We start from the raw sequence: 22,208 nt of genomic DNA, 5'->3' as shown, positions 1-22,208 counted from the left end.
CGTTACTACTGTTTCGTGGAACTGTGTATGTGTTTGATAGTTTATTACTGTTTATTCGTGGATGGGATGAATCTCACCATCAATTGGCATTTTGTTTTGGTCGGTACGATGGCGATGAGAATGGGAATCATAACTGGTCTTTGGGGGGCGGGGGGGGCGCACTTTCTTCTCCTTCCCCCTCCCATGTTTTAGACATGCGCGACTGTTGTGTGTCTGCTCTAGTGCTCTGCTTCTTCTGTTCATTAAGATCTTCGACATTTAAGCCGAGCCCATCTTGGTTAAGATCTGTACCCTACCCATTTAGGCTTTGCTAAAAATTCTCTTGAATTGGGTGGAACCCTCTCCTATTCTCTCTCTCCTTTTTAGTTGGTGTATTTCGGATCAATCTCTCACTGATTTTGGCGACCATTCCCCTTTAACTTTCCTTTCCTTTCCCTTACTTTCCCGGGGTTGCGTTTCCCCTTTTGATAAATAAGCTTCAGGACTAGTTAGTATGAGTATTAAAGGGACCATAGTTGGTGTAGGGGGTGACCAAGAAGTGAGTCTAACCCGTATCGTTGTTGTAGCATCTAGACTTGGCTTTCATTCTTCTCAACACCAAGCGAGACACAGAGAGAGAGAGAGAGGGAGAGAGGGAGGGAGGGAGAGGAGCATATGGCAAAAAAAGAAAAAGAAACGGGAGGAAATGGAGAAGGTGCAGATGCGACCAAACCGGGTGGAGTGGAAAACGGAAATGATACTAATAGTAAGAGAGAGAGAGAGAGAGATACGAGAAGGCCCATGTGGAAGAGAAGACACAGCTGGATTAAAAATTATAAGGAGGGAGAGACTAGACGAGAGAGAGATGGGGGGAAACAAAAAGAAGATGCGACGAAATTCGATCGTCGTTGTCGTGAAGTCTCTGTCAAAAAGCAAAAACAATGATTTCTTTTATTATCAATGATCATTATTATTATTGATATTAAGTAAAAATAAACACGAAATATGGGGGAAAGCGAGGTGGGAGGGAGATCTCGGCTTTTGATTTGACGTTTGGGAGGGCTAAAAGTAGAGTAGCTCCCCCCGCCCTCTTCTTCCCCCCCAAGTCCCAACCCAACGAAGAATCTTTTGCAGCGTAGGTATGGTATGGGCAGGTCCCCCTCCCTCCCTTCTTTCCTTTCTCTTATTCTTTTTGTTTAAACAAAAAATGACCCGATAATTCGAAAAGAAATGGGCCAAGTGTTTTGTCTCGTTGTGGAGTGGGGAGAGAGAGAGAGACCTCGCTGTTCGCTTTCTTTTTTCTTTTTTTTGGGTGGGGGACTGCCTGTGTCGGAGCCTCGGAGGGTATGGTGTTTTGGGTTTTGACCAGGTCTCTCGCCCCGCTGGCCTCTTTCGGGAGCATTGGAATCCGCAATAATAACGTTTCATAATACTAGTATCAATCCCCGCTTCCCCGCTTTTTCTTGCTCGGCCGGTGCCTATCCGGACTCGCTCCTTTTCTTTTCATCCTTTCTTAAATTGGGATTTAAATTTAATGGTCCTACCCACCATTACTTTCGCTTACTAACCTCGCACCACCCACATTCTCTCTCTCTCTCTCTCTCTCTCTCTCTCTCTTTAGGATAAGTGAAATCCATGAGTTGACCCCGTTAACATATGCAAACTGAAAGATGCCCGCCATGGCAAGGCGGTTCCATCGGCTCAATTTTGCAGCCAATTTCATCGTGACTCCCCAAATTCGGACGTCTAGCAAACTGTAAAAAGCTCGGATGTCCTCCCCCAGTCACAGGAGGAGAGTCGCTTTCCACCATTCATTCGGTTTTGGTGTGCCCCGAACATGAATAATACCCCAACACCCAACCCCTCGTACCAACGCCGCCCCCACCTCATGCGAGTCGCACGGTTCGCTATCGCCGGAACAGCTGCACCCCGCCGCCGCCTTCTACATGTCTATGCTCTCTACCCGTGAGCCGTTGTGATGTCGTGCATCGTAGCGCGACGCCTAGCTTTCTCGTTTTTGGAACCTTACCCAACTTCGTATGTAGGTAGGCGGATCGCCAGCAGGGAACATTAATTACCACGGTTGACTAGCACCGAGTTTCAGCAGTCACCCGGATCCTGGACATGGAGTGTTTCCCCAACCCCACCTTTTTCACTTCCTTCTTCAATAACGTCGTCGTTAAGAGCCTGCACGGCTGGATTGGGCGATCACATCCCTGCCCCGCATCTTTTTCTTCTTGCATTTACAGTCGATGGATGTGGGTAATAAAAAAGAATAATAATAAATAAACGAAAACATGTCACATAATTGTTTTATGTAGTTATAATACGAGCAGGTTCTTGTATCACGGGCCGCATGCACTGGCAGTGCGAGGTTGGCAATCTTGTTGGAACTTAGCGACGCGAAATCCTCTTGACCGAATTGAAAATTGCGAAGCGGTCGCGAGATTAGACAAAATGTCTCGGTTTCTGTCCTTTTCGCTCTGATCTTGTACGGGATAAAGACAGACCAGCTCCAACGCTTTGCAAAGCTCCTATCATCGGCGCGGAGGATTGCGAATGGACCACTTCTTTCCAACGATTTTTTAAACTCTTCCGGGACGAAACGACACCCCCATGAATGAATTAAAAGAGCTCGATTGGTTAACCAAAACCCCACACTCACCCTTCTTCGTTTGTCGGAGAAGGCCAGCGATGGGAGATAGCAATAGAATACAAGATACGGTATGGTTTGCAGCGACAGCAGAACCAGACATCAAGGCCCTCCATCATCATCTTCAATTGGGATGGCGAAAATGAAAGATACAGTAAGGTTAACGCTGATCTATGCGCCAACCATGCGAAGCTCCGCGGGCGAGTGACTATACGACCACCACATGCTCCCTGTACCTTGCTGGAAAATGAATCTTCGATTTGGTTGCTCAATATGCGTCCGTTTCTATAATAAATTTCTCGGGGTTAGCCGCAGATGATCTTTCAAATTGTCAAAATTTTATTTTCTTTTCTTTCCTTCTTGTTTGTTTTTTTTGGTCTTGGGGTGTTCAGACTGAGAAAATCTGAAACGTGCAGGGCTCAGAGAGCGGGGTCGAGTGAAGGAGCTGAGCTCACCCCCTCCATTCATTGTGCCTGCGGTTTGTACTTGACGTGTTTGGAACTTTCCCTGTTTCAATCGTGTTTTGTTTGTATTCGGCCGAACAGCTGGCTGAGGCTCGACTCGATCGAACGAGCGATGATGGGTTTTTCGGTTGATCGAACGAGATCTCGCGGTACCCTCTCCCCTGCCAGTGAAATTTCAAATAAAGATATGAGATGTATTTAAGATTTGAAGTGATCTTTGTATCAAATAAACACATAAAATACCATCATTATTTCAAACAAGAATTTGAAATGATCATAATTATTTCAAATAAGAGTTTAACCTCGCCGGCCCGGCCGGTCGACTAAATATTCCAGCCGATCAAGGACATTTTGGTCAAAATACAAATTTAATTTATTTTTTAGTTAAATTAAATTAAGAAATAAAATATTGAAAGTTACGATACAAAAAAGAAGAAGAAGGAAACGTAGGCAATATGGCTACCCTCCTGCCTGTGTTTGCCAGATATCAACCCCACCGACCCGAGGCGAGGGTCCCCCATTAGAGCCGAGAGAGGACCGCGACTCTCTTTCGGATCTAGGCGAGGGTTGCGGCCCTCAAACGGACTCGGGCGCCTTTCCCAGCTAAGGCGAGGGCTAGGCTATGGTCGGTGGGGTTGTCGATTCTTACCAAGGTGTTAGCAACCCCATCGATCATCGTCGCCACCCCACCAAAGGTGGGTCAACATCCATGGGCGAGAGGCAGCTCCCACTTTGTGTTTAATTCTTTTTTGTCTTTTAAAATTTTAGAAAACAAAAAAAAAAAGTAGATAAATAAAAGCAAATGACAAAAATGCACCTCACCAACCCGTGAGAGGTTTTTTTTTTTTAGACCGATATGGCTACTTCAATGCCTTATTTAAAATAATATCCACTTGAAATCCTTATTTGAAATAGTAATAAGGACATTTTGAATCTTCATTTGACATTTTCCTTCCTCTTTCTTTTTCTTTTTTTTGGGTCAAGAAATTTTGCCTCTCAAAGAATGAAAAAAAAAAACAAGAGAGAGAGAGAGATGGGCAGCGTCGGGCGTGCTGCCTTGGGCTTGAATGAACCCGCCACGTCCGTCCAAAGTTCGGCAAGTTTCATTACGAAGAAATGGAGAAGAAGTAAAGGGGGAAATTTGACCATCCAGCCAAAAAGGACAGTCAAAGAAAAAAAAAGGCACGTGTAAATTGTGCATCATCTTCAATCCTCACACGGAAAGAAAATATACTTTCAAAAAGCATGTTATAAAGATATTAGAGGGAATACCACCATAGCCATTCTTTTTAAAGGGGCCTAAGGAGTCGCCCCCGTTTAGCTAGTTTCATCGTCGCCAAAAATCTTAAATTATACCGACCGTAACACCTATGCGCCGAGCATTTAATATAAGGCCAAAACGCCCAAATGTGACACGTATATCCTTTGTCTACCGCAACGAATTCCTAAATTTCGTCCATTGAGAGACACCGATTCGATTAACCTCGAATTTATTTTTTTTCTCGCTCACCATTGACTCAAACCTATATGGATGTGATGAAAATTTAGGATTTTTTTCGTTGTTGTTGGGCCAGTATAAGTTTGGAGCTTTTGTGTCACGATGCATATAACTTAAGGTTTGTAGTGTTGCAATAAAAAATTGGCATAAGTACCACGGTTGACAAAATTTTAAAAATATGGCGATGTTATGTTCAGCAAGTGTCTATTTAAGTTTAGAAAGTATATTTTTTTAAAATGATCGCTTGCATAACTTAAAAAGATCAGTTAATGAAGAATATTTTCATTATATACAATAATTTATGTCTAAATATTTATACAAGGATAAAAAACACAAATCATGCATTCATTCATTTGAGCAATATAAGTGATTATCTTTAATTTATTTGTCACGAAATAACTGAAATTTTAGTCTTGTCATTTAGGACGGTCCTTTCCGACCACGTTTAGCATCTTTTCTTAAAATGATCGATTATATCACTTAAAATGATCAGTTAATGAAGAATATTTTCATTATATACAATAATTTATGTCTAAATATTTATACGAGGATAAAAAATAAATCATCCATTCATTTTATTTGAGCAATATAAGTGATTATCTTTAATTTATTTGTCACGAAATAACTGGAACTTTAGTCCTATCATTTAGGACGGTCCTTTCCGACCACGTTGCCGTTGCTTTGCAGGAAAAAGAGAACAATTTCCGATTTATTTGGTGTTTTTTTTTTTTCTTCTTTTCGGTTTGGGTTGGGTCTTTGAAATTCGAGTAGTATAGCTTTGACCGGTCAAGTGAATGAAGTTCCATCCTGGCCCATGATGGTTTAAGCAGAAATTAGAAGCCCCACAAGTGCGTGGGGAGAAAATCTGAACTTTTGAGCCATTCTTGGCCCACCATCATGCTTCTAGGGTCCATAGATTTCGCGGTGAGTCGATTTCCACCCTTAAATCTAAAATCCACTCCATCAAGATCGATTTTCAATTTGTGAAATCGCGAACCTACCTTATTAACTTTGGAACCGCCCCGGAATCGGACCGACTGATTTCAGGATCAACTTGGGAGCCAAGTGTTCTTTTTTATTCTTTCCTCTTTCTTTAAACTTCAGTGAAGTTCTATTCTTCTGATTCCATGCCTTTTATTACCCCCCTTCTTCGAGTTGGGGAATTCTAAGAAGGAAGAGAAAGGAAAGCAAAAAGTTATGAAGTCAATCGAACTTTTATTCATTTTTCTCTGGTCTTTAATAAGTAAAATTCAGAATATGGGTCTTTCACAATCTTTAACCATCTCCACCACGGAAATAATCATGAAAATGGGCAAAAATAAGAGCCAAAGAGGAATTAGGATTATTGCCGATTCAATCCGGTCCAGCACGAGAAACTAGAAATCGAACCCCCGAACAACCCATTTTTGACCTGGGGTCAGAGTAACTAACCGTGAACTAGAGGTGTTAATATGGGTTTTCAACCCATATTCAAAAAAATGGATCAAATGTGGGTTAATCGAGTTCTAACAACTAAGTTGTTAACGGGTATGAATTTTAATCCTAATTATATGCAGGTTACAACCCATTTAGCTAGACAAACCCAACCTATTTACAATTCGCTTAACTTGTAAAATTTATTAGTTTATATATATATTTTATTTTTATTTTTTAAGTAAAAGCAATAAAGAAAATTTGAAAATAAAAGTAAAAAAATATAAAAACTGTTTGAAGAATTAGAATGTCGCCGGTCGCTACCGTCAACCGTAGCTGATCATGCTAATTGCTGCCGGCCACCGTATATGGCCGTCAAAAAATAAAAAAAAGGAACAGAAAATAGAACATAATAACAAAGAAAAAAATAATTTTTTATAAAATTAAAAATTTTAAAGAATTTCACAAAATACCGCATGAAAGTGGTTTAGCAATATCATTTTTATTAATAAATTATAAAAAATAAATATTTCATGAATTGACCGTGCAACATCGCCATTTTCCGGTCGGGAGCCGGAGCGGTAGGCGACGTGCAGGGCATGATTGGCCGTTGCGACATCGCCATCCCCACCCATTTCCAAAGAAGGCATCTCCATCTTTTCCCTCTTTTCTCACACTCCTCCCTCCTTCCCTCCACCGAAAAAAATCTGTTTTCTGCTGTTCCATTTCCTTACGAAAGATGCGCTTGCTTTCGAGACTTAGTATAATCTCAAAACAAGCCTTAAACACGTAAGGATTCATTCGTTTAGCGGGAAAAAAAAATGATTTGAAACACATTTACTGATCACTTGCGTCTCTTAGAAAACGAAGAAATGAAAAATATATTCGGTTTCGTAAGAAATAATTAGGTATGAATTATTATCGATGATGAAAACATTTCCTTTTGACTAATTTTTCTAAGCAATATAATCAATACTTTTTTGGACCATTTTTTTTTAAATCTTATATTTTTCATGAAATAAACGTTCCCCAAATTTAATTTGGGACGCTCCACGGGCGATATAATATGATCGAAGTTCACGAGCGTAGCTTCACCGGCGTCACCGGTTGGGCCCGTGGTTGTCTATGTAGTAACGCCAAGCCCGACGGCAACGCTCCTGGAGAAAGGCGAACTTCTGGGCCATGCTCGGCCCACCATAACGAATTTTAACACGACAAAGGTCGCAGAGGATTTTGCATCTCTTGCCCAAAAACACCATAGACGTGACAGGATTCCTATCCTGTCCCCCGAGAGTGGCAAAGGATTGCGGTCTTCTATTTGTTACACTGGAAGTTACAGCATACTTTCTGGACGAACGGGGTTTTAAGATATTTGCTCAGGCAACTGCGTTTTGCTGACTGCTTGTGTCAAAAACGGTTACCTCCAATCGCGTTTCGGATAAAGACAGCAACGATATAGTTTCCGGCATGTTGCGATAGAAGTTAGCCATGAGAACTAATAATAGGAATGGTTCATCTCATATTCAATAGAAAATAATGCATACATGAAGTATGGGATCTGTAGCTCAGGTTCCCATTATAAAGAGGTGAACGAGTCCAATCCAAACCGATCCTACATCAGATAATATAACAGATGCGCACCATGACCATACTGAACTACTGAAGCTTTGTCCCTCCATTTCTCATTCTCGCTTTCATCGTATAGAGTAAACATAACATAGGAGGGCAGACGATGTAGTTATTGTTGGTCCTGTGGATATCGAGACGGTCGCTTACGGACTCGGAGGTGGGGGTGACAAGAAAGGGAGGGTAGGAATCGCGGGGATCTGAGGAATGGATGATGGCAACGGTGGAAACACAAGTGTAGGGATTGTGGGGAGTCCGGGAATTGAAGGAACTCTAGGAAAAGGAGACAGGGGAGGGAGATTCACTCCTGGGAGTGCGGGTATAAATGGAATGGTGGGAAGAGTAGGGACGGTTGGGACAGTAGGTACGGTTGGGGCAGTAGGTACGGGCGGCACTTGCAGAAGTCGACGAGGGCGAAGATCGGGGACAGTCGGAACAGTAGGCACGGCCGGCACTTGGAGAAGTCGACGAGGGCGAGCAGCTTCGCCCATTCCGCAGTTCATGATCGCAAGAATCGTGACAAGGAAGGAGAAAAAGTAAGCACGAGAAGCCATGACTCTTGGGAAGACTTGGGAGATGAAGCTGAACTCGAGTGGATTTGTTTTGATGAATTACGGGGCGCAAGATGGGGTTGATATTTATAGGGCAAGATTCGTCTCTTCACGAACACATGTGACTCGATTCAGACATGGCTAAGCTTTGGAGTGGTTAGGAGATTTTACACAAATGACTGTTGGAATGGCATTAATTGTTGTTAGGTGATAATCTTCCAAGCCACAAGTAATCTGTTCCGTGCTCACTCTAATTCCTAGGACCTAAAAACACAAAAGTGGGGTGTTAAAATTTACCAAGGCCTCCTCCGAATCTCCAAAAGAATGTCGATTAAAGAATTCGAATCCGTAACGACAATGACATCGCATGGCATCGTTAGTCAACTAGACGAAATACCGCTAAGGGATTGAATCAATAAGACGTAGTTCGTTGTTTAGACGTGGAAGCTTCATGTTGATAAATGAAACCACCTTTCAGGCTTCAGGAGATAGATGCTTCTAAGCCAAAACATTGAGCAAAACAAGTCCGACTCACCCTTAATTGAATGACTAGCTTTCACTGTTTCAGCTTAAAGAGGTGGTTGGCGCTTCCCGCGAAGAAAGAAAGTGTAGGCGTGAGGAAAACTCAATTCACGCACATGCGAACGTTGTTAGGTGAATCTTTTAATTGATGATGTAGGGATACTAGGTTTCCATTCTGAACGAGGGACTCTTCTCTCCTTTTCTGACCTTCTTGCCTCCAACTTCCCGTGTTCCTCATCGGACGAAGATTGGATGGCTCTTTGCACAAACAATTCGGTATTAGAAATTTACTTACGTAAGCGGAGTCCCTGCAATCTCATTTTTCCATCCAAAGTACGCTCTTTGTTTCAAAGAGTCCTAAGTTTCAAAAATTAATTCCACCACACCCGTGATCTCGAGAGAATGCATAAATAAAGCTCTTCTGCTGAAAATGTACTCCCAATGTGCGACAAATCATGTCAAATTCTGCGTGAAATCCCACCTCATCGACTATCGTCATTCACGGAATTCAAGGTAGATCAGTCCATTGACGACGAAAAATCTTGTACCATTAGCCAGCACCTTGCACTTATTCCAGCTTAAAAGAAGCTTAAAAGAAGTCTCGCCACCTGAGAAACATCGAGTCTTCATGGTGAGGTTACCACCTGCAAAACTTATCTAGCTAGAGGTGGGCTGTAATAGATTTCTGCCTAATGCACTAAATACATGAGTCGACCTGACCGCAAGTTTAGATACAAGAATGCATGGTGGTCTGACTGTGAAGCTGAGCAACCCCATGGTCGGGGTTAACACCAAGAAAATTCATTACTTTGTCTCAATATTCTCAAAGCTGTGTTGAATGCCAGGCAGACAACTAAAGAATGCACATTCAATCGATTATTCCACTCTTGCTGCAAAAAATTGTAACCGTGTCAATCTTTGCAGTATCATTTCTGAAAAAATCATAAGAACAACTAGCAGGATTGTCACCAACAGCTAGACTGAGTCTACCAGCTTGTCATACCCTATTGATCTGCCACTCTTATGAACAGAACCCACATGGAATTTGCAGCATGCAGGAGCTCTGAAGGCATACAAAAATTTCAGGTAAAAGAACGTTTGTTTGCTTGATATTTAGGCTGAACAACCTCGGAAAGCACCTTTTCCTGTGGAGAAGGCAATTGGGATTCTCAAATCTCTGAACTTTTGAATCATCTTGCTGGATTAGATAGGAAAATTTGACCTCCCAAACTTCACGCTGTCCATGCACAAGTTGATTCAGCTCTACCTACCTGTTGTTTGACCCCAAAGAGTACTCAGAAGCATCAGCGATCTCAAAATGGTCAAATTCCGTCTGTGGTTTTCTCTGCAAAGGAAAAAAAAAATTCCTAAATCACCATCAAAGGTGCAGTAAATTGCAATGATCCAGTCAAATGTCTTCCCCCATCAGCTATCCATTTTCACTGAAAATAAAAACAAAAAGCTGGAAAACTTCCTGTGCCAATATACCTTAGATTTAAACAAGTGGTAGCATAGAGTCAGGGGGTTGCAACCATGATAGAAAAACTCCCCAAACTGGCACCGATTTCCATAGAAAGGATTTGTCTCAACCTTTTATGTATTTTGCAAGAGATAAAAGAACATTTTCATAGCCACAGTTATTCGACTAGAGTTCTTCATACTGCTGAAGATCCCATTAATACCTCTCAGCATCAAAGGCAAATTATTGTCCACCTAAGTCATACATACAAGACAATACTAAAAGAAAGGTCCTCAGCTCACAATGGTTCCCATAGTCAGTTGTTGCAACTCTACATCCAATTGATGTGATGTTACCAACGTATCCTCACATTAGAAGTGGGCAACAGAAGCAGAATACAGGTTGACCATGATAAACTTCAAAAACTAACTCGCCCAACAGAAAGGAAAAATTGACATATCGCCTTTTTATTAAGAGTCTTCAAGTGGCCAGACCAAGCCATGTTGAAGAGAGAAGTTTGAACATGATGATTGATTCATCAAGCTCAACAGAAAACATGAAGTGCAAACAGTAAGAGTACATCTATCCTCAAACAACTGCTCAAGGAAAGCATGTTGTATATTGGGTAATTGCTTTAATAATCAGAAACGAGGATATGACGTGCATCGTGCAGTGTAAAAAACAAGTGAAATAGGGCAATGACTGAATATGTGAAATTGCTCGTATAATAGGATATTGGCAAGATAGCCTAGCTCAAGATTGGCGCCTTTTACTTACTTTTAGTTAAACTTATGACACCCTAATGCAACATCAGCAATATTGCCTGCACTGGTCATTCTCTGAGAAGTCCATGAGTGAAATAACCACAAGAAAGTGCTACGCTTAATCTTTGGGGACATGCATGGTGATGACAAAAGATCTTCAAAAGGTATACAAAATAACTAGCATCACCAATGGCACAAGAGGATTATGAAGCAAATTGGAGCATTCAGTAAGCAAGAAAAAATGGATACCGGGGGGCGAGGCTGTTGATAGCATACGGTCAATGTTGTCCACACGCCGCTGTATAGATCTTAAAACCGCATTCATTGATGACACTCTCTTTCTAACGCTGGAGATCCTGGCAGCGTGTTGCATGATGAATGGCAAGGGCGCATCTTCCAGCAATCGATCAAGCTCTGCCGCAAAAGAAAAGAAAATTCGACACAACAATTTTGAACTACCTAATTTAATCACGGGCTCAGCCAAGAAACTATATGGTACTTGAGGAGAAAGAAATTGGCTGGCTCTTGCAACATATAGCTCAATACGTACAAGCAAGATACAGTTTAGCGATGATCCACCCATGGATATCTGATTGTCTCTTCGTCAATGATACTAACTTTTCCTATCTGTAAAGCTAGATTCACCCTTAAGTTGCCATAAAGTTAGAAGGAAAACAGCTGTTTATCATGTCACTGGTAACAATGAGACAAGAGAAGCTAGTCCTTTACTGGGACATGTCTCCTAAGCTTCGACAAATCACGTAATTACTAAGGCCACTTCTTCATGGTTCATAATCAGGTCACTGCACTTGCAAAACATCCAATCAAGACATTCGAGGCAGTGGTTTCTTTTGCGTAGCTCAGTCTACCATCCATTGGAAGCCCCTCAAAAAACTAACATTTGTCACAGAGAATGGCGCAGTACTCGATTTACCAGCATTCAGTTGTTCTCTTCTTAAGTAAATGAAGACGACTAAATTCAAATCAACTCAAAATCAAGATAGTTCGATTGATACAACGACATCATCAAAGTACACCAAACGAGAATAACTGAGAAGGTATTCACCTCTCCTAGCTAACCATGATCGGACCAAATCGAACAACAGTACTTCGAAAAACCTAGCAAGAACGGGTAATGAGATTGAAGAACCAAATTGATCTCTCCGTACATATGAATCAAGAACGCCAACCCCGAGGTAGAGAGAATGAGTACCGCTCGTGAGACGATCGATGGAGGAGGAGAGATGGTCCTGGCTCTTCAGAGTGTCCTGAGCTCGGGAATCGAAGTCTCTGATGACGGAGACCAGAACCGACGATATTCCTTTGGCGACCGCGTCGCCGGAACTCCGGTCGCCGGCCGCGTCGTTGTCGCCCTCTTTCGAAGATTCGGGAGCCTCACAGTTGTCCGCACTCGGAGGAACGACGACGACGCTCGCGCCCTCGTCGTCGGGCTCGCAATTGGCATCACTTGTTTCCATGGCGTCGTCGAGGAATCGGGAGAGTCGGGCACTGAGAATTGTCAGACACTGTTGCAGCTCAATGCCTCGGTGGGATTTTAAGCACTCTTATGTTTTCAATAGGTTCGTTTAAATGAGTATAGAAAGTCGAAATGGACAAGAACTTTGGTATATCTTACGTTGGACAAAATGTTTTGGCTGCCGAAACTAGCAATATACATTTGGTTTAATTCGAGAAGTGAGCATGTTTTTTTTTTTTTTTTTTGGGGACGCGCGAGGGTGAAGATGAAATAAAAAAATATCATCTTTAAATATTGAGATAATGAATTCGTCTCACGGCATAGTGTTGGGACGTGTCACGGATTTCCTTCAATTTTTAGAATTTGAAATCAGAAATTTATTAATTTTGAATTATACAGCCTTAAAAATATTTAAGGGAAACTGTGGTTTCAAAATGTAAAGAAATGTTATCAAAAGTATGTTACAAATCGACCAGCATACATCCATGAATTTCCAAGGCAGATGCAAGAAAAAATTCCATGGTATTCATGCTGCTTCTGCCATAGGAATGCACTTCTTTCCAATCTCTGCATAATTTATGTAGCCTGCCTTTTTTCTTGGGGAAAGTCCATGTGCACAGACCGTCGAAATGCTCATCTCTAGGGCAACTTTTCTGAGAAGTAAAGAACTTGACAAGTCCCCATTGCCCATGATCCTCAGCAGCATATACAAGCTTGGCCAACAGACAGGAGTAGCTGAGACAAACAATGAGCGCCAAAAGAGTTAACATTGGCAGCTCTTGTGTCTTCTACACATTCTAGAAGCATGATCAAGTAAAATCGCCGAAAGGAGTCTTTGTCCCAACGACAATGTACAGAACAAGTAGGCTCTTAATCCGACCGGCCCAAAACAGCTTGTTCCTGCACGACGATACCACATACGGCTGAGGTAACCGAAAGGGCACGCTATTTCGTTCTCTTCTCTACTAGTGGCTATCTATCTGTAATTTCATGTTGGTACACCTTCCAGGTGATACTGCATAACAAGTCTTTCTACAGTGCTCTGGCTCAGGAATTGCCTCGCTAGCAGCTCTTTCAAAACTTCTGCTGCCAAACCCATCTCGTCTTCATGGGCAAGTCCTTCCACCAGAATGGTGTAAGTTGTTTCATTAGGCATGTTGCCTTTCTCAATCATCATCACAAAAGCCTCCAAGGACAAATCCGTCCTCCGCGACTTGCAGAAACCGAGTAGAAGCGCATTGTAATTGTCTATGTCTGGCTTCTGCTCATTTTCCTCCATTATACCAAAGATTTCGATGGCCCCATCTAGCATACCCTCCAGGCATAAGCCTCTGATCAGAGATGAGTATGTATATGAATCAGGAGTAAACCCATGCTTTGTCATTTCGTAAAGAAGCTGGAAAGCTGCATAAGTGTTCCCTTTTCTGCACAAGCTCGAGATGATGCTCCTGTAGAACTCGCGTGTTGGGGAACTTTGCTTGTGACCCAAGCTATGAATAATGGAAAACGCCTCCTGTGTCTTACCCTCTCCACAAAGATGAGCAACTGCATTGTAAGTTCCCTCATTAGGATTACATCGCTGATAAATCATCTGGTCTAGACATTTAACTACGAGTTCCACCTTCCCTTCTTTACAAAGCCGGGCAATTATCGGATTATAGCTAGTGGCCGTGGGCTTGAACTGTCCTTGCGTCATTTCCTCCAATACCTCCAGAGCTTGTTCAGTCTTGCCATGGAGGGCAAGTGAACTGATCAATATGTTGTATGTGACTATGGAAGGGGCACGATCCCCACCATCCATCTCAGCTAAAAGCTCATTTGCCTCCTCCCACCTCCCTTCATAGCACAAACTCCTCAACAAAATATTGTAGCTAACTACGTTAGGACTGAACCCTCTTGACGGCAAATTCCTAAAGAATTGGATTGCCTCTTCTGTCTTGCCTTCCTTGCACAAACCAGTCAACAGAACATTATAACTAACCAAATTCGGCTTCCCGCCCTTAGCCACAATCTCGTTCAGAAGCCTCATCGCTTCTTTCACCCCTTTTTCTTTATAAGCCGCCTCCAGCAAGAACGAGTACGTGAAGGCATTCGGAATCAACCCCTTCCGCATCAATTTATCCAAGAGCTGAAGGCTCCGGCTAAAGTTCCCATGCATGCAAAGACCCCGGATAATTGAATTGTAGGTGACCGTGTTGGTCGGGTACCCATATTCTTCCATTTTCTCGACGAGCTGCATCGCATGCCCAACATTACCCCTTTTGCACAAGTGGTTCACTAAATAAGTGTAAGAAGCTGCATTGGGAATGATTCCTGAACTGGCCATCATCTCCATGACCCTGATCGCCCTTTTGAACTTATTGGCCTTGCACAGATCATACAAGAGCTGAGTTGCTCGGTTGACATCCGGCTTTTGGCCCTTCGCGACCAAGTAATCTAAATTCTGGAATGCATCATTGAGTCTGAGGTCTTTGCCTCTTGGATCAGTCTTGCCAAGCCTCCAATTGGGCAATGCAGAAACTGAGTCCTTGGAAGAAATGGTGAACTGGGTAGATGCCAGAGCTCTGGCAAAGCCCTTGCTCAGAGAGAAGGAGTGCAAATTTGGCACATGGGAGTAAAACCCACGAGACTTTCTCGTGCATCCCAAGGATGGGTTTGAGGCTGGAGACATTAAGTCGAGCAGACTTGCCATTGGTAATCAACATACAATCCAACTTAAACCTGATCAAACATTTTACTTGAACGGATCTTACAGCAGAAATCTTGAATCGTAAGTACGCAATCCATCTCTACAGTCAGAAACGCAGGCAGGAAAAATTATAGGTTTTGCTGGAAAAAACCCTTCTGCAAGAACAAGCAACCAGGATTGAAAACGAAAAGGAGGAGGAAGAAGAAGAAGAAAGGAACACAAATTGAGCACATACACTGAGTTCTAGTTCAGGTTTGCGAGAGAATCGACATGAAAGGCTGCCCCAAGAAATATCCACAAAAAATCTAGACGAGGATGGCTTTTTGCAGTATCATTTGGGTACACGTCGCTCGATTTCTGAGGCGAAGAAAATGAAGCCCCGAATCCCGTCCACAGCTCGCTCCACTGTTATCCTTTAGAGAGTGCAGTGAGCCAAGAAGAGGAGAAAAGGTTTTAACGACGGATAAAATGCCATGATGGCTCCTTTACTTTAGCCAAATATTTATTGTGAATTTTAAATTTTAAATTTGTTTAATTGAAATTTTCGAATTCTTGATACATATTCAATATTCTCTTTAAATTTGAAGCGAATATTTTTATACAGTCCATAGACTAAATTGAACATATAAAATAAATTAAAATTCAAGAGCGATACTCACATTGAGTTAAAGTTCCGAGACCTATTTAATAAATTTAAGTATAAATATCACATTATATATTAAATTAAGGGATATATGCACTCGAAGTAGTGAAACTCATCGGGAAGGTACAATTAAATCTTAAAACTTACAAAAGTACAATCAAGTCCTAAAACTTGTCAAATTAGTTCAATTGAGTTCTTCCGTTAACACCGTCAATTTGTTTAACTGAAAATGCTGACGTGTTATTTTAAAATTAATTTTTCTCTTCTACATGCCATTTTTTATTTATTTTATTTTCAAATCTTATTTAAATTAATTAAAAGCCAAGAAGGGCTAAAATTTTTAATAAATGTATAGCTTAAATTAAAATTTAAGGATCATGTTGAAAAAATTGAAAGTCTACGAAGCAAGAAAGCTAAAATTGATGCACCTTTGTCATTATCCTGTTTCGAAAAGACAAGACCGGGTGGCTCAGCGGGACGCGCCCATTTGGGCCTGAATTAAGAGCCCATTCCAGGGAGCAATCTGGGCGGCGGCGAAATCGTGCTCCTCCGACGAGAGGACAAGGTCGGCGTCGTCACTGATCGCACTTCTTCTACGAGCGACGAATTCCAGTCGAGCGTTCCATCGAGTTCGAAGTTGTTAGGCTCTCGAATCCGAAAGAGGAAATGAAAGCGCGCAGACGCAGAGCAGAGACCAAGAACATCCAGCTCAACACTCTCCACCACCGCCTCCATGATGCTCTTAACCTCTGCACCAGGTTTCTCTTGTTCTTTCCTCGTAGTCCATAGTTGATTTGTTGAGGGAGACCATCAATCCGTAGGCGAGGAGCTTCGAGGGGTTCGGCAGTCGGTGACAAACAGCTTAAAGTCTAGTTTGTGGAGTTGACTGTGGTTGTGATTGTGAATTCTTTGTACGTGTAGATATCGTGATGGAAGCAGAACGAGATGGGAGTGCAGAGACATCGAGACGCAGAGATACGTGCTTCGCTCAATTGTTGCTTTCCTCGATTGCGTTTCGGAGGAGACGTCGAGTAATCCGCTTCTGAAGGTGAGGTGCTCGATGAGTGATCGTGCTTTATGGATTGACGAGGTTTTGCTGACTGATTTCCACTTTTTTCTTTCTCTCTCTCTCTTCTCTCTCTATTTTTCAACTTGCATTGATGAGTTTGCTCTTCTTTCCAATTTTTGCAAAGAAATGCCTTGTCTAGGAGCTTATACTTTCTGAATGAATGAAGATATATCATACCTGCTTCACTTTTGGTTGTCTCATTAGTGCTGTTGTTCAATTGAGGACGCCGATTAAGTTGGATGGTTTTCTCATTTTCTTCGAATGCTCTGGTTTATTTGCAACATTATGCGCTTACATCCTCAGACCATGTCGAGGGTTTTCAGTTTTTCTCCTGGGATTGTTCTCCGCAAGAATAAGGGAAGTTCCATTGTTCTGCTTGTCTATCATATGGAGTATGCCCATCTCCTTCAGTGGATCACCAGCACTTGCTAGGTTCAATCATTTGAGGTTCTTGTTAGCGTAGGGGTTGTTTTTAAGTTAGGTTGATGCACGTTAGCATTTCGTGGTCTCCTGCCCCGGTCCCCTTTTGTTGTTCACATTCACTTTTATCTTGTCAGGACTCAGCTGAAGATATAGTTGGGGCATTGGTGGGTATTCTTCACCAAAAAAGTGAAGCCACAACTAGCATAGCAGCGGATGCAGTCTACAAGTTGGCCAGTGTCTTAGCAACTTCTATTCTGCAATCATATCTCCCAGATCTTGTTCGTCCTTTGTCATGCTTGTCAATTTCCCATCAGTTACAAGTTGCTATTCCATCTTCCAGAGCCTTGAGTGTTCTCCTTTCAAATCTAAGCAAAAAGAAGGAGAATGAAGTCTGGGAAGTTCTTGATAAAGAAGATATTACAACCCACTTAATTAAAAATATACTAGATTTCTCTGCCAGCCCTAGCTCAGATGTGTATTTCCAAGAGATATTGGCTCTATTGGCCATAATACTGTTGAAATGGCCTCAATCCAGATATCAAGTTTGGAGTAATGTGAATTTTATGAACATGCTGGAGAATTTCTGTGTAAACACTGACCCTTCTCTTGGAGTTGCTCTTTTGAAGTTGTATTCTTCCATAGGTACTTTGACACCTTGTCGTACAGTTAGAAAGCTTTCATACTTGTGCTGCAATTTTATGTTGTTAGGCCTATCGTTCTTCAGATATAAAAACAGTTGATACTGTTTACCAGCTCTATGCAGTTATGGTGCCAAGAAGATCATGGAACATGGTGAAACTATTGTCGGCGCAATGGTACGCTTTATGGGAAGTTCAAACCCGCTGTCAGTTCGAATCGAGGGATTTAAACTGGCACAATGCTTAATGGTAATGCTTTGGGTTTTCTTTGCTAGATATTCTCAAATATATTCTTTTCTGCTCATGACAAGATTGCTCCATCCTCTTCCGCTGTGATGAGTCATATGGATGACCTCGTTCTGTTGTTGGGCTCAGTTGACTGAACAGGGATGCTCAAGATTGGTCAGCATGTGTTGTGAGCCAATTGTAGAAGCCATAGTATGTGCAATCAATGAGTGGAAGTTGAAAGAGGGAAAAGGTGCTAATGACCAGATTCCTTTGATGATTGAAGCATGTCGTTTGGCAATGATTACTCGTTGGCCTGGGAAGCATCATCTTTGCTTTTGGAAAAGGGGGATCAACAAAGTTCTTATTGATATTCTTATGCCGAACTTTGTTGGGAAGTATCCTTCTTATCACACATGCCCACTAGAGGAGCAAATTGCCATAGCACGGGAGAATCTCATTGATAATCTTTTTCTGGTTTTAAGGCCATATGCGTGGGACATTCTTGGGTGGCTTGCAATAAGATGTGCTGAAGATTTTGATCCCAAATTTTCTGAAAATGAAGCTTATTTTGACATTCTTACAGTCGCTGCGTGGTATGTTTTCGTCAAATATTTGGTGCCTATAGTTTGCTCAGTTCTTTCTAGTGATCTTCCTGCACTGCTTTTTTCATTCTTCTTCTTTATTTATCGTATTTTCCTGGTTGCGCTTTTGACTTAATTTTTTTCCTTTTAACTTTCTGATTGTCGATGTATGTTCTTTCATAGTGTAGCTTTTGAGGACATTATTGGGAGAGGAAACCAGCTGTGCCATGATGATGTCATCAGTACCTTTAGAAGTGAATCAGCTGTGCGAGTAGTGCTAATGATGATTTTCTCTTCTTGCAAATACATTTCCTCAAAGGCTAGAAGTGTGCTTTGTGAGGTTCTGAATCCAAATGGTGAGAGGTATGTAAAGCAATTGCTTTATACACTAAATTCCCCATCATCTGGAGTCAACCTTGGGATGCCAAATCTGGTTCACATTGTTATAAGTTTGATAGGTTTGACATGCTTTTTGGCTTTGCCTCATTATCAAGGGTTTATTGTGGATGGCTCAAAGACACTATTGTATTATATGATGGGACGCTCATCTGAGTCATTCTGTTTACCAAGGTCAAGTTATGCCCTACATCTCAAGAGCAACTTGCCTGGGAGAGCTTGTTGCTCCTTTCATTCAGAAGAGTGGGAAGGAAAAGATGTCATTTTGTTCCATAATTTGTGGGGCCTGTATGTGTCAATTCATCATTCTAGCTCCAAAAGTAAATTTTCAATCGTGGCTGTTCTTCAGTCAGAAAATATCAGGACTGAACTAGTTAACAAGCTCCTGGATATCTGCAAGGACACTTCCTATTGTGGGGCGAGGTGGTTTGCTTCATACGTACTAACCTACTTCAGCTACTTTGGTTTTCCTTCAGCATTAGGGGTAAAAATAGGGAAAGCACTTAATCACGAGGATTACGCTGATATAGAGCTGATTCTTGCCAATGGTACTTCATTCTGTGTCCACGGGGTTCTTCTTATGGTTAGGTGTCCTTTGTTATTGCCTCCTGAAAAACCTTTTGATGGGGGAACCTTTGATGATTCTTCAGTCACTAACGACAGTGACAACTGGCACAGAAAGTTCCGGAAAGAGATTCGGTTATCTTGTCATGTTAATCGCCTTGAACTGGAGAAATTGTTGGAGTATGTATATTCAGGGTATGTGCAAGCTGAAGAAGATACTGTGAAGAGGTTAAAAATCCTTGCGCGACGCTGTGGCCTGCATCAGTTATCTGAGCTGCTTTCGAGGAGAATTCCTGAATGGGCCACCGAGATTCCCAGCTTTGATCTCAAACCAGCTCTTGGTCAAGGGAGACATAAGTTTTGGTAAGTTTAATCCCCCAACCCCCTTCTCCCCCCCTCTCTCTCTCTCTCTCTCTCGCCATGCTTCAAATCATTCATTTGATGTATACTTGAATAGACGATTAGATTGACATCTCCATCTAACCGACCATTTTAGGTGTACTTGAGCACAGTCATTCGATTTTAGTTCCTTTTTTTGGCTATGGAGTCATTTGGCTTTGGTTATTGATCATTAGCATACTTAGCTGGATGGAGCCCTTCATCTTCGCATTTTGTTTTCATTCAGCACCATGGATCTCCGGTACCTTAGTGCACCAAATCCTGAACATGACATTCTGTGACCTGCTCATTTTTTTTTTTTTTTTTGTTAGCTATAAGCGAGCTTCATTCCGTCTCAGGGACATAATCTTGGAATCCAAAGCAACTGAACTGAGTTGGACATGCTCTATTTGCTCTTCATCTGTTCCACACATGCATGTTCACCGAATAATTTTATGGGCAAGCTGTGATTATCTGCAGGCATTGTTGCAATCAGGAATGCAAGAAAGGTACGTGCTTGTTTGTGTTACGTCTTCTTTTGTATTCCCAGTGAGCTTTGCTGGATATTGATATCAAATCCCTATGCATCTTGTCAGCATGGAGGAAAATATCATTTCTGTGATTCAATCTACAGTTACAAACTGAATTATCCATATGTGGTAAATTTTTCATTCATTGTTAAACATCTAGTCAGCATGGAGAAGGAAGTATGATTCTGTCCGCTATTAAAGCTGGAGTATCCATGTGAAACTTTGTTGTGAAGTCTGTCAATTATCGTTAACCATGCAACTCCAAATGTATCAATACTTCTCATTTTCATTGATGAGACTCCTAGCAATGGCAAAAGTGCGCTTCTGCTTTGTTTATGCTTTCCGTAAACCTTTTCTTAAAACCTCCTTGTTTCAAATTCAATTATGACTCGGTCTTTTTGGGGCCGGAAATTGCAACTTGGTGGACTTCTTTTTGTGACTAATTTTCATGTTCCGTCAAAAGTCTTCGTCCAATTAAGTGTTCGGGGGGACTGAGCAATGGCTTTCATGTTTGTGTTGATGGTGGCAATATTATTTGAAAGGGGTTAGGATTTGTGATTAGTTCACCTCAAGTGCAATTTGGAAGATTTTGCGTACTCTTTTGAGACTTTCTACTCTTTTAGTTTCTCACTATGTTGTGCTGTCATTCTGCAGCCAATCACAAATTCTAAAGGTACCTGTCAGTTGGGAAGCTTTAGTTAAACTAGTTTGTTGGTTCTATTCTTTTGAGCTTCCTGAACCCCCATCTGGTTGTTTGTGGAGTAATATGGGTACGAAGGAGAAGCTACACCAGCTAGAGCTGTACGTAGAGCTTTCTTGGTTGGCGGACTTCTGGCTCCTGGAAGACATTCAGGATGCGTGTTTTAGGATTGTAGACAATGGCCTGTCTTCTGCGAGACAGTTGTCCGTTAAGATTCTCCAAATGGCTGCAAATTTGTCTCAATGGAAATTGGCAGAAGCTGCGGCAAATCATGTCGCTCCATCTTATCGTCAACTGCATGAGTCTGGTGAATTCGATGAATTGGATGAAACACTCATCGAAATGGTTCGTGCTGCCTCTGTACGACTTTCACAGAGCAGGGGTTAGTAACTAGTAACTCCAAACTTGTTGAAAAAGAGCGGTTCCAAAGTGGCCTGAGACAATTTTGCCATTTCAACAAAGCGAATTCAGCAATTGGTCTTTGAAGCAAGGAAGCACATGGAGCAATTCTTTTTCTGAGAAAGCATAATTTGATGGGGAGCCAGTTTATTTGACCAGATTTAGCTAACCAGCAGCTTCCTCAAGAAGTCCTGTCTGTGTTGGGAAGGCAAATGAAAGATTGTATATAATAGTACAGTACTACAGCAATTCAGCCCGCTTGAGGAGGCTCTAGGTTCATTCTTTTGATTCTCTCGGATGCTAAAAGCAATCAAGAGAATGCATTGTACCCATTTCCGGTTATTACATAGAAACACATTGATGGCAACCTCCTTGGCATCACCCACCAAACCTTTTCCAATACACCCGGGCACACACTGCCATATGGCTGAACAGCCCAACAATTCGAAACAGAAGAAAGATCAGATGTCTTATTAACATATTTGGAATCTGGATGCAGATGCGTTATGCATAGAAAGGATTCCCTCTTTGATTTTTTGCTTTCATGTCCTCATCCCACGTTTG

General features: G+C 41.9%; 3 protein-coding genes across 7 annotated transcripts; 1 reads left to right on the top strand and 2 right to left on the bottom strand.

Moving 5' to 3' along the window:
- Nucleotides 1–9,609: 9,609 nt before the first annotated feature.
- On the bottom strand, nucleotides 9,610–12,491 carry LOC115737388. Its single transcript, XM_030669489.2, has 3 exons — nucleotides 12,143–12,491; nucleotides 11,179–11,343; nucleotides 9,610–10,051 (listed from the first exon to the last, which is right to left on the bottom strand). The coding sequence occupies exons 1-3, from the start codon at nucleotides 12,405–12,407 to the stop codon at nucleotides 10,029–10,031; spliced, it is 453 nt and encodes a 150-aa protein (XP_030525349.1). The 5' UTR covers nucleotides 12,408–12,491; the 3' UTR covers nucleotides 9,610–10,028.
- A 342-nt stretch (nucleotides 12,492–12,833) lies between these two features.
- LOC115737386 (pentatricopeptide repeat-containing protein At1g79080, chloroplastic) lies at nucleotides 12,834–15,444 on the bottom strand. Its single transcript, XM_048275102.1, has 2 exons — nucleotides 15,331–15,444; nucleotides 12,834–15,250 (listed from the first exon to the last, which is right to left on the bottom strand). Exon 2 carries the CDS (start codon nucleotides 15,096–15,098, stop codon nucleotides 13,395–13,397), a length of 1,704 nt encoding a protein of 567 aa, XP_048131059.1. The 5' UTR covers nucleotides 15,099–15,250; nucleotides 15,331–15,444; the 3' UTR covers nucleotides 12,834–13,394.
- A 785-nt stretch (nucleotides 15,445–16,229) lies between these two features.
- Nucleotides 16,230–22,018, top strand: LOC115737382 (BTB/POZ domain-containing protein At1g04390). 5 transcript variants are annotated; one of them, XM_048275097.1, is made up of 9 exons: nucleotides 16,230–16,496; nucleotides 16,660–16,786; nucleotides 17,365–17,872; nucleotides 17,984–18,117; nucleotides 18,244–18,689; nucleotides 18,861–19,040; nucleotides 19,752–20,000; nucleotides 20,375–20,524; nucleotides 21,200–22,018. In XM_048275097.1, exons 1-9 carry the CDS (start codon nucleotides 16,405–16,407, stop codon nucleotides 21,630–21,632), a joined length of 2,319 nt encoding a protein of 772 aa, XP_048131054.1. In that variant the 5' UTR covers nucleotides 16,230–16,404; the 3' UTR covers nucleotides 21,633–22,018. The 5 variants fall into 5 exon arrangements, with proteins under 5 accessions (XP_048131054.1, XP_030525343.2, XP_048131055.1 ...); XM_030669483.2 differs by having other exon boundaries at nucleotides 18,861–20,000; XM_048275098.1 differs by lacking the exons at nucleotides 16,230–16,496; nucleotides 17,365–17,872 and having other exon boundaries at nucleotides 18,861–20,000.
- Nucleotides 22,019–22,208: the final 190 nt, after the last annotated feature.

This window comes from Rhodamnia argentea, chromosome 2 (assembly GCF_020921035.1).
Source record: "Rhodamnia argentea isolate NSW1041297 chromosome 2, ASM2092103v1, whole genome shotgun sequence".
Taxonomy (NCBI): domain Eukaryota; kingdom Viridiplantae; phylum Streptophyta; class Magnoliopsida; order Myrtales; family Myrtaceae; genus Rhodamnia; species Rhodamnia argentea.
This window is presented reverse-complemented; position numbering and strand designations above follow the sequence as displayed.

Bases quoted from the DNA above. Each gene is read 5' to 3' on its own strand.
- LOC115737388 (XM_030669489.2), bottom strand. From the start codon at position 12,407: ATGGAAACAAGTGATGCCAATTGCGAGCCCGACGACGAGGGCGCGAGC. The intron at 11,344-12,142 runs GTACTCATTCTC...CTTTTGCGGCAG, and splicing joins CATCGATCGTCTCACGAGCG to AGCTTGATCGATTGCTGGAA. The intron at 10,052-11,178 runs GTATCCATTTTT...TTTCCTTTGCAG, and splicing joins ATCAACAGCCTCGCCCCCCG to AGAAAACCACAGACGGAATT.
- LOC115737386 (XM_048275102.1), bottom strand. From the start codon at position 15,098: ATGGCAAGTCTGCTCGACTTAATGTCTCCAGCCTCAAACCCATCCTTG.
- LOC115737382 (XM_030669483.2), top strand. From the start codon at position 16,405: ATGAAAGCGCGCAGACGCAGAGCAGAGACCAAGAACATCCAGCTCAAC. The intron at 16,497-16,659 runs GTTTCTCTTGTT...TTGTACGTGTAG, and splicing joins GCTCTTAACCTCTGCACCAG to ATATCGTGATGGAAGCAGAA. The intron at 17,873-17,983 runs GTACTTTGACAC...ACTGTTTACCAG, and splicing joins GAAGTTGTATTCTTCCATAG to CTCTATGCAGTTATGGTGCC.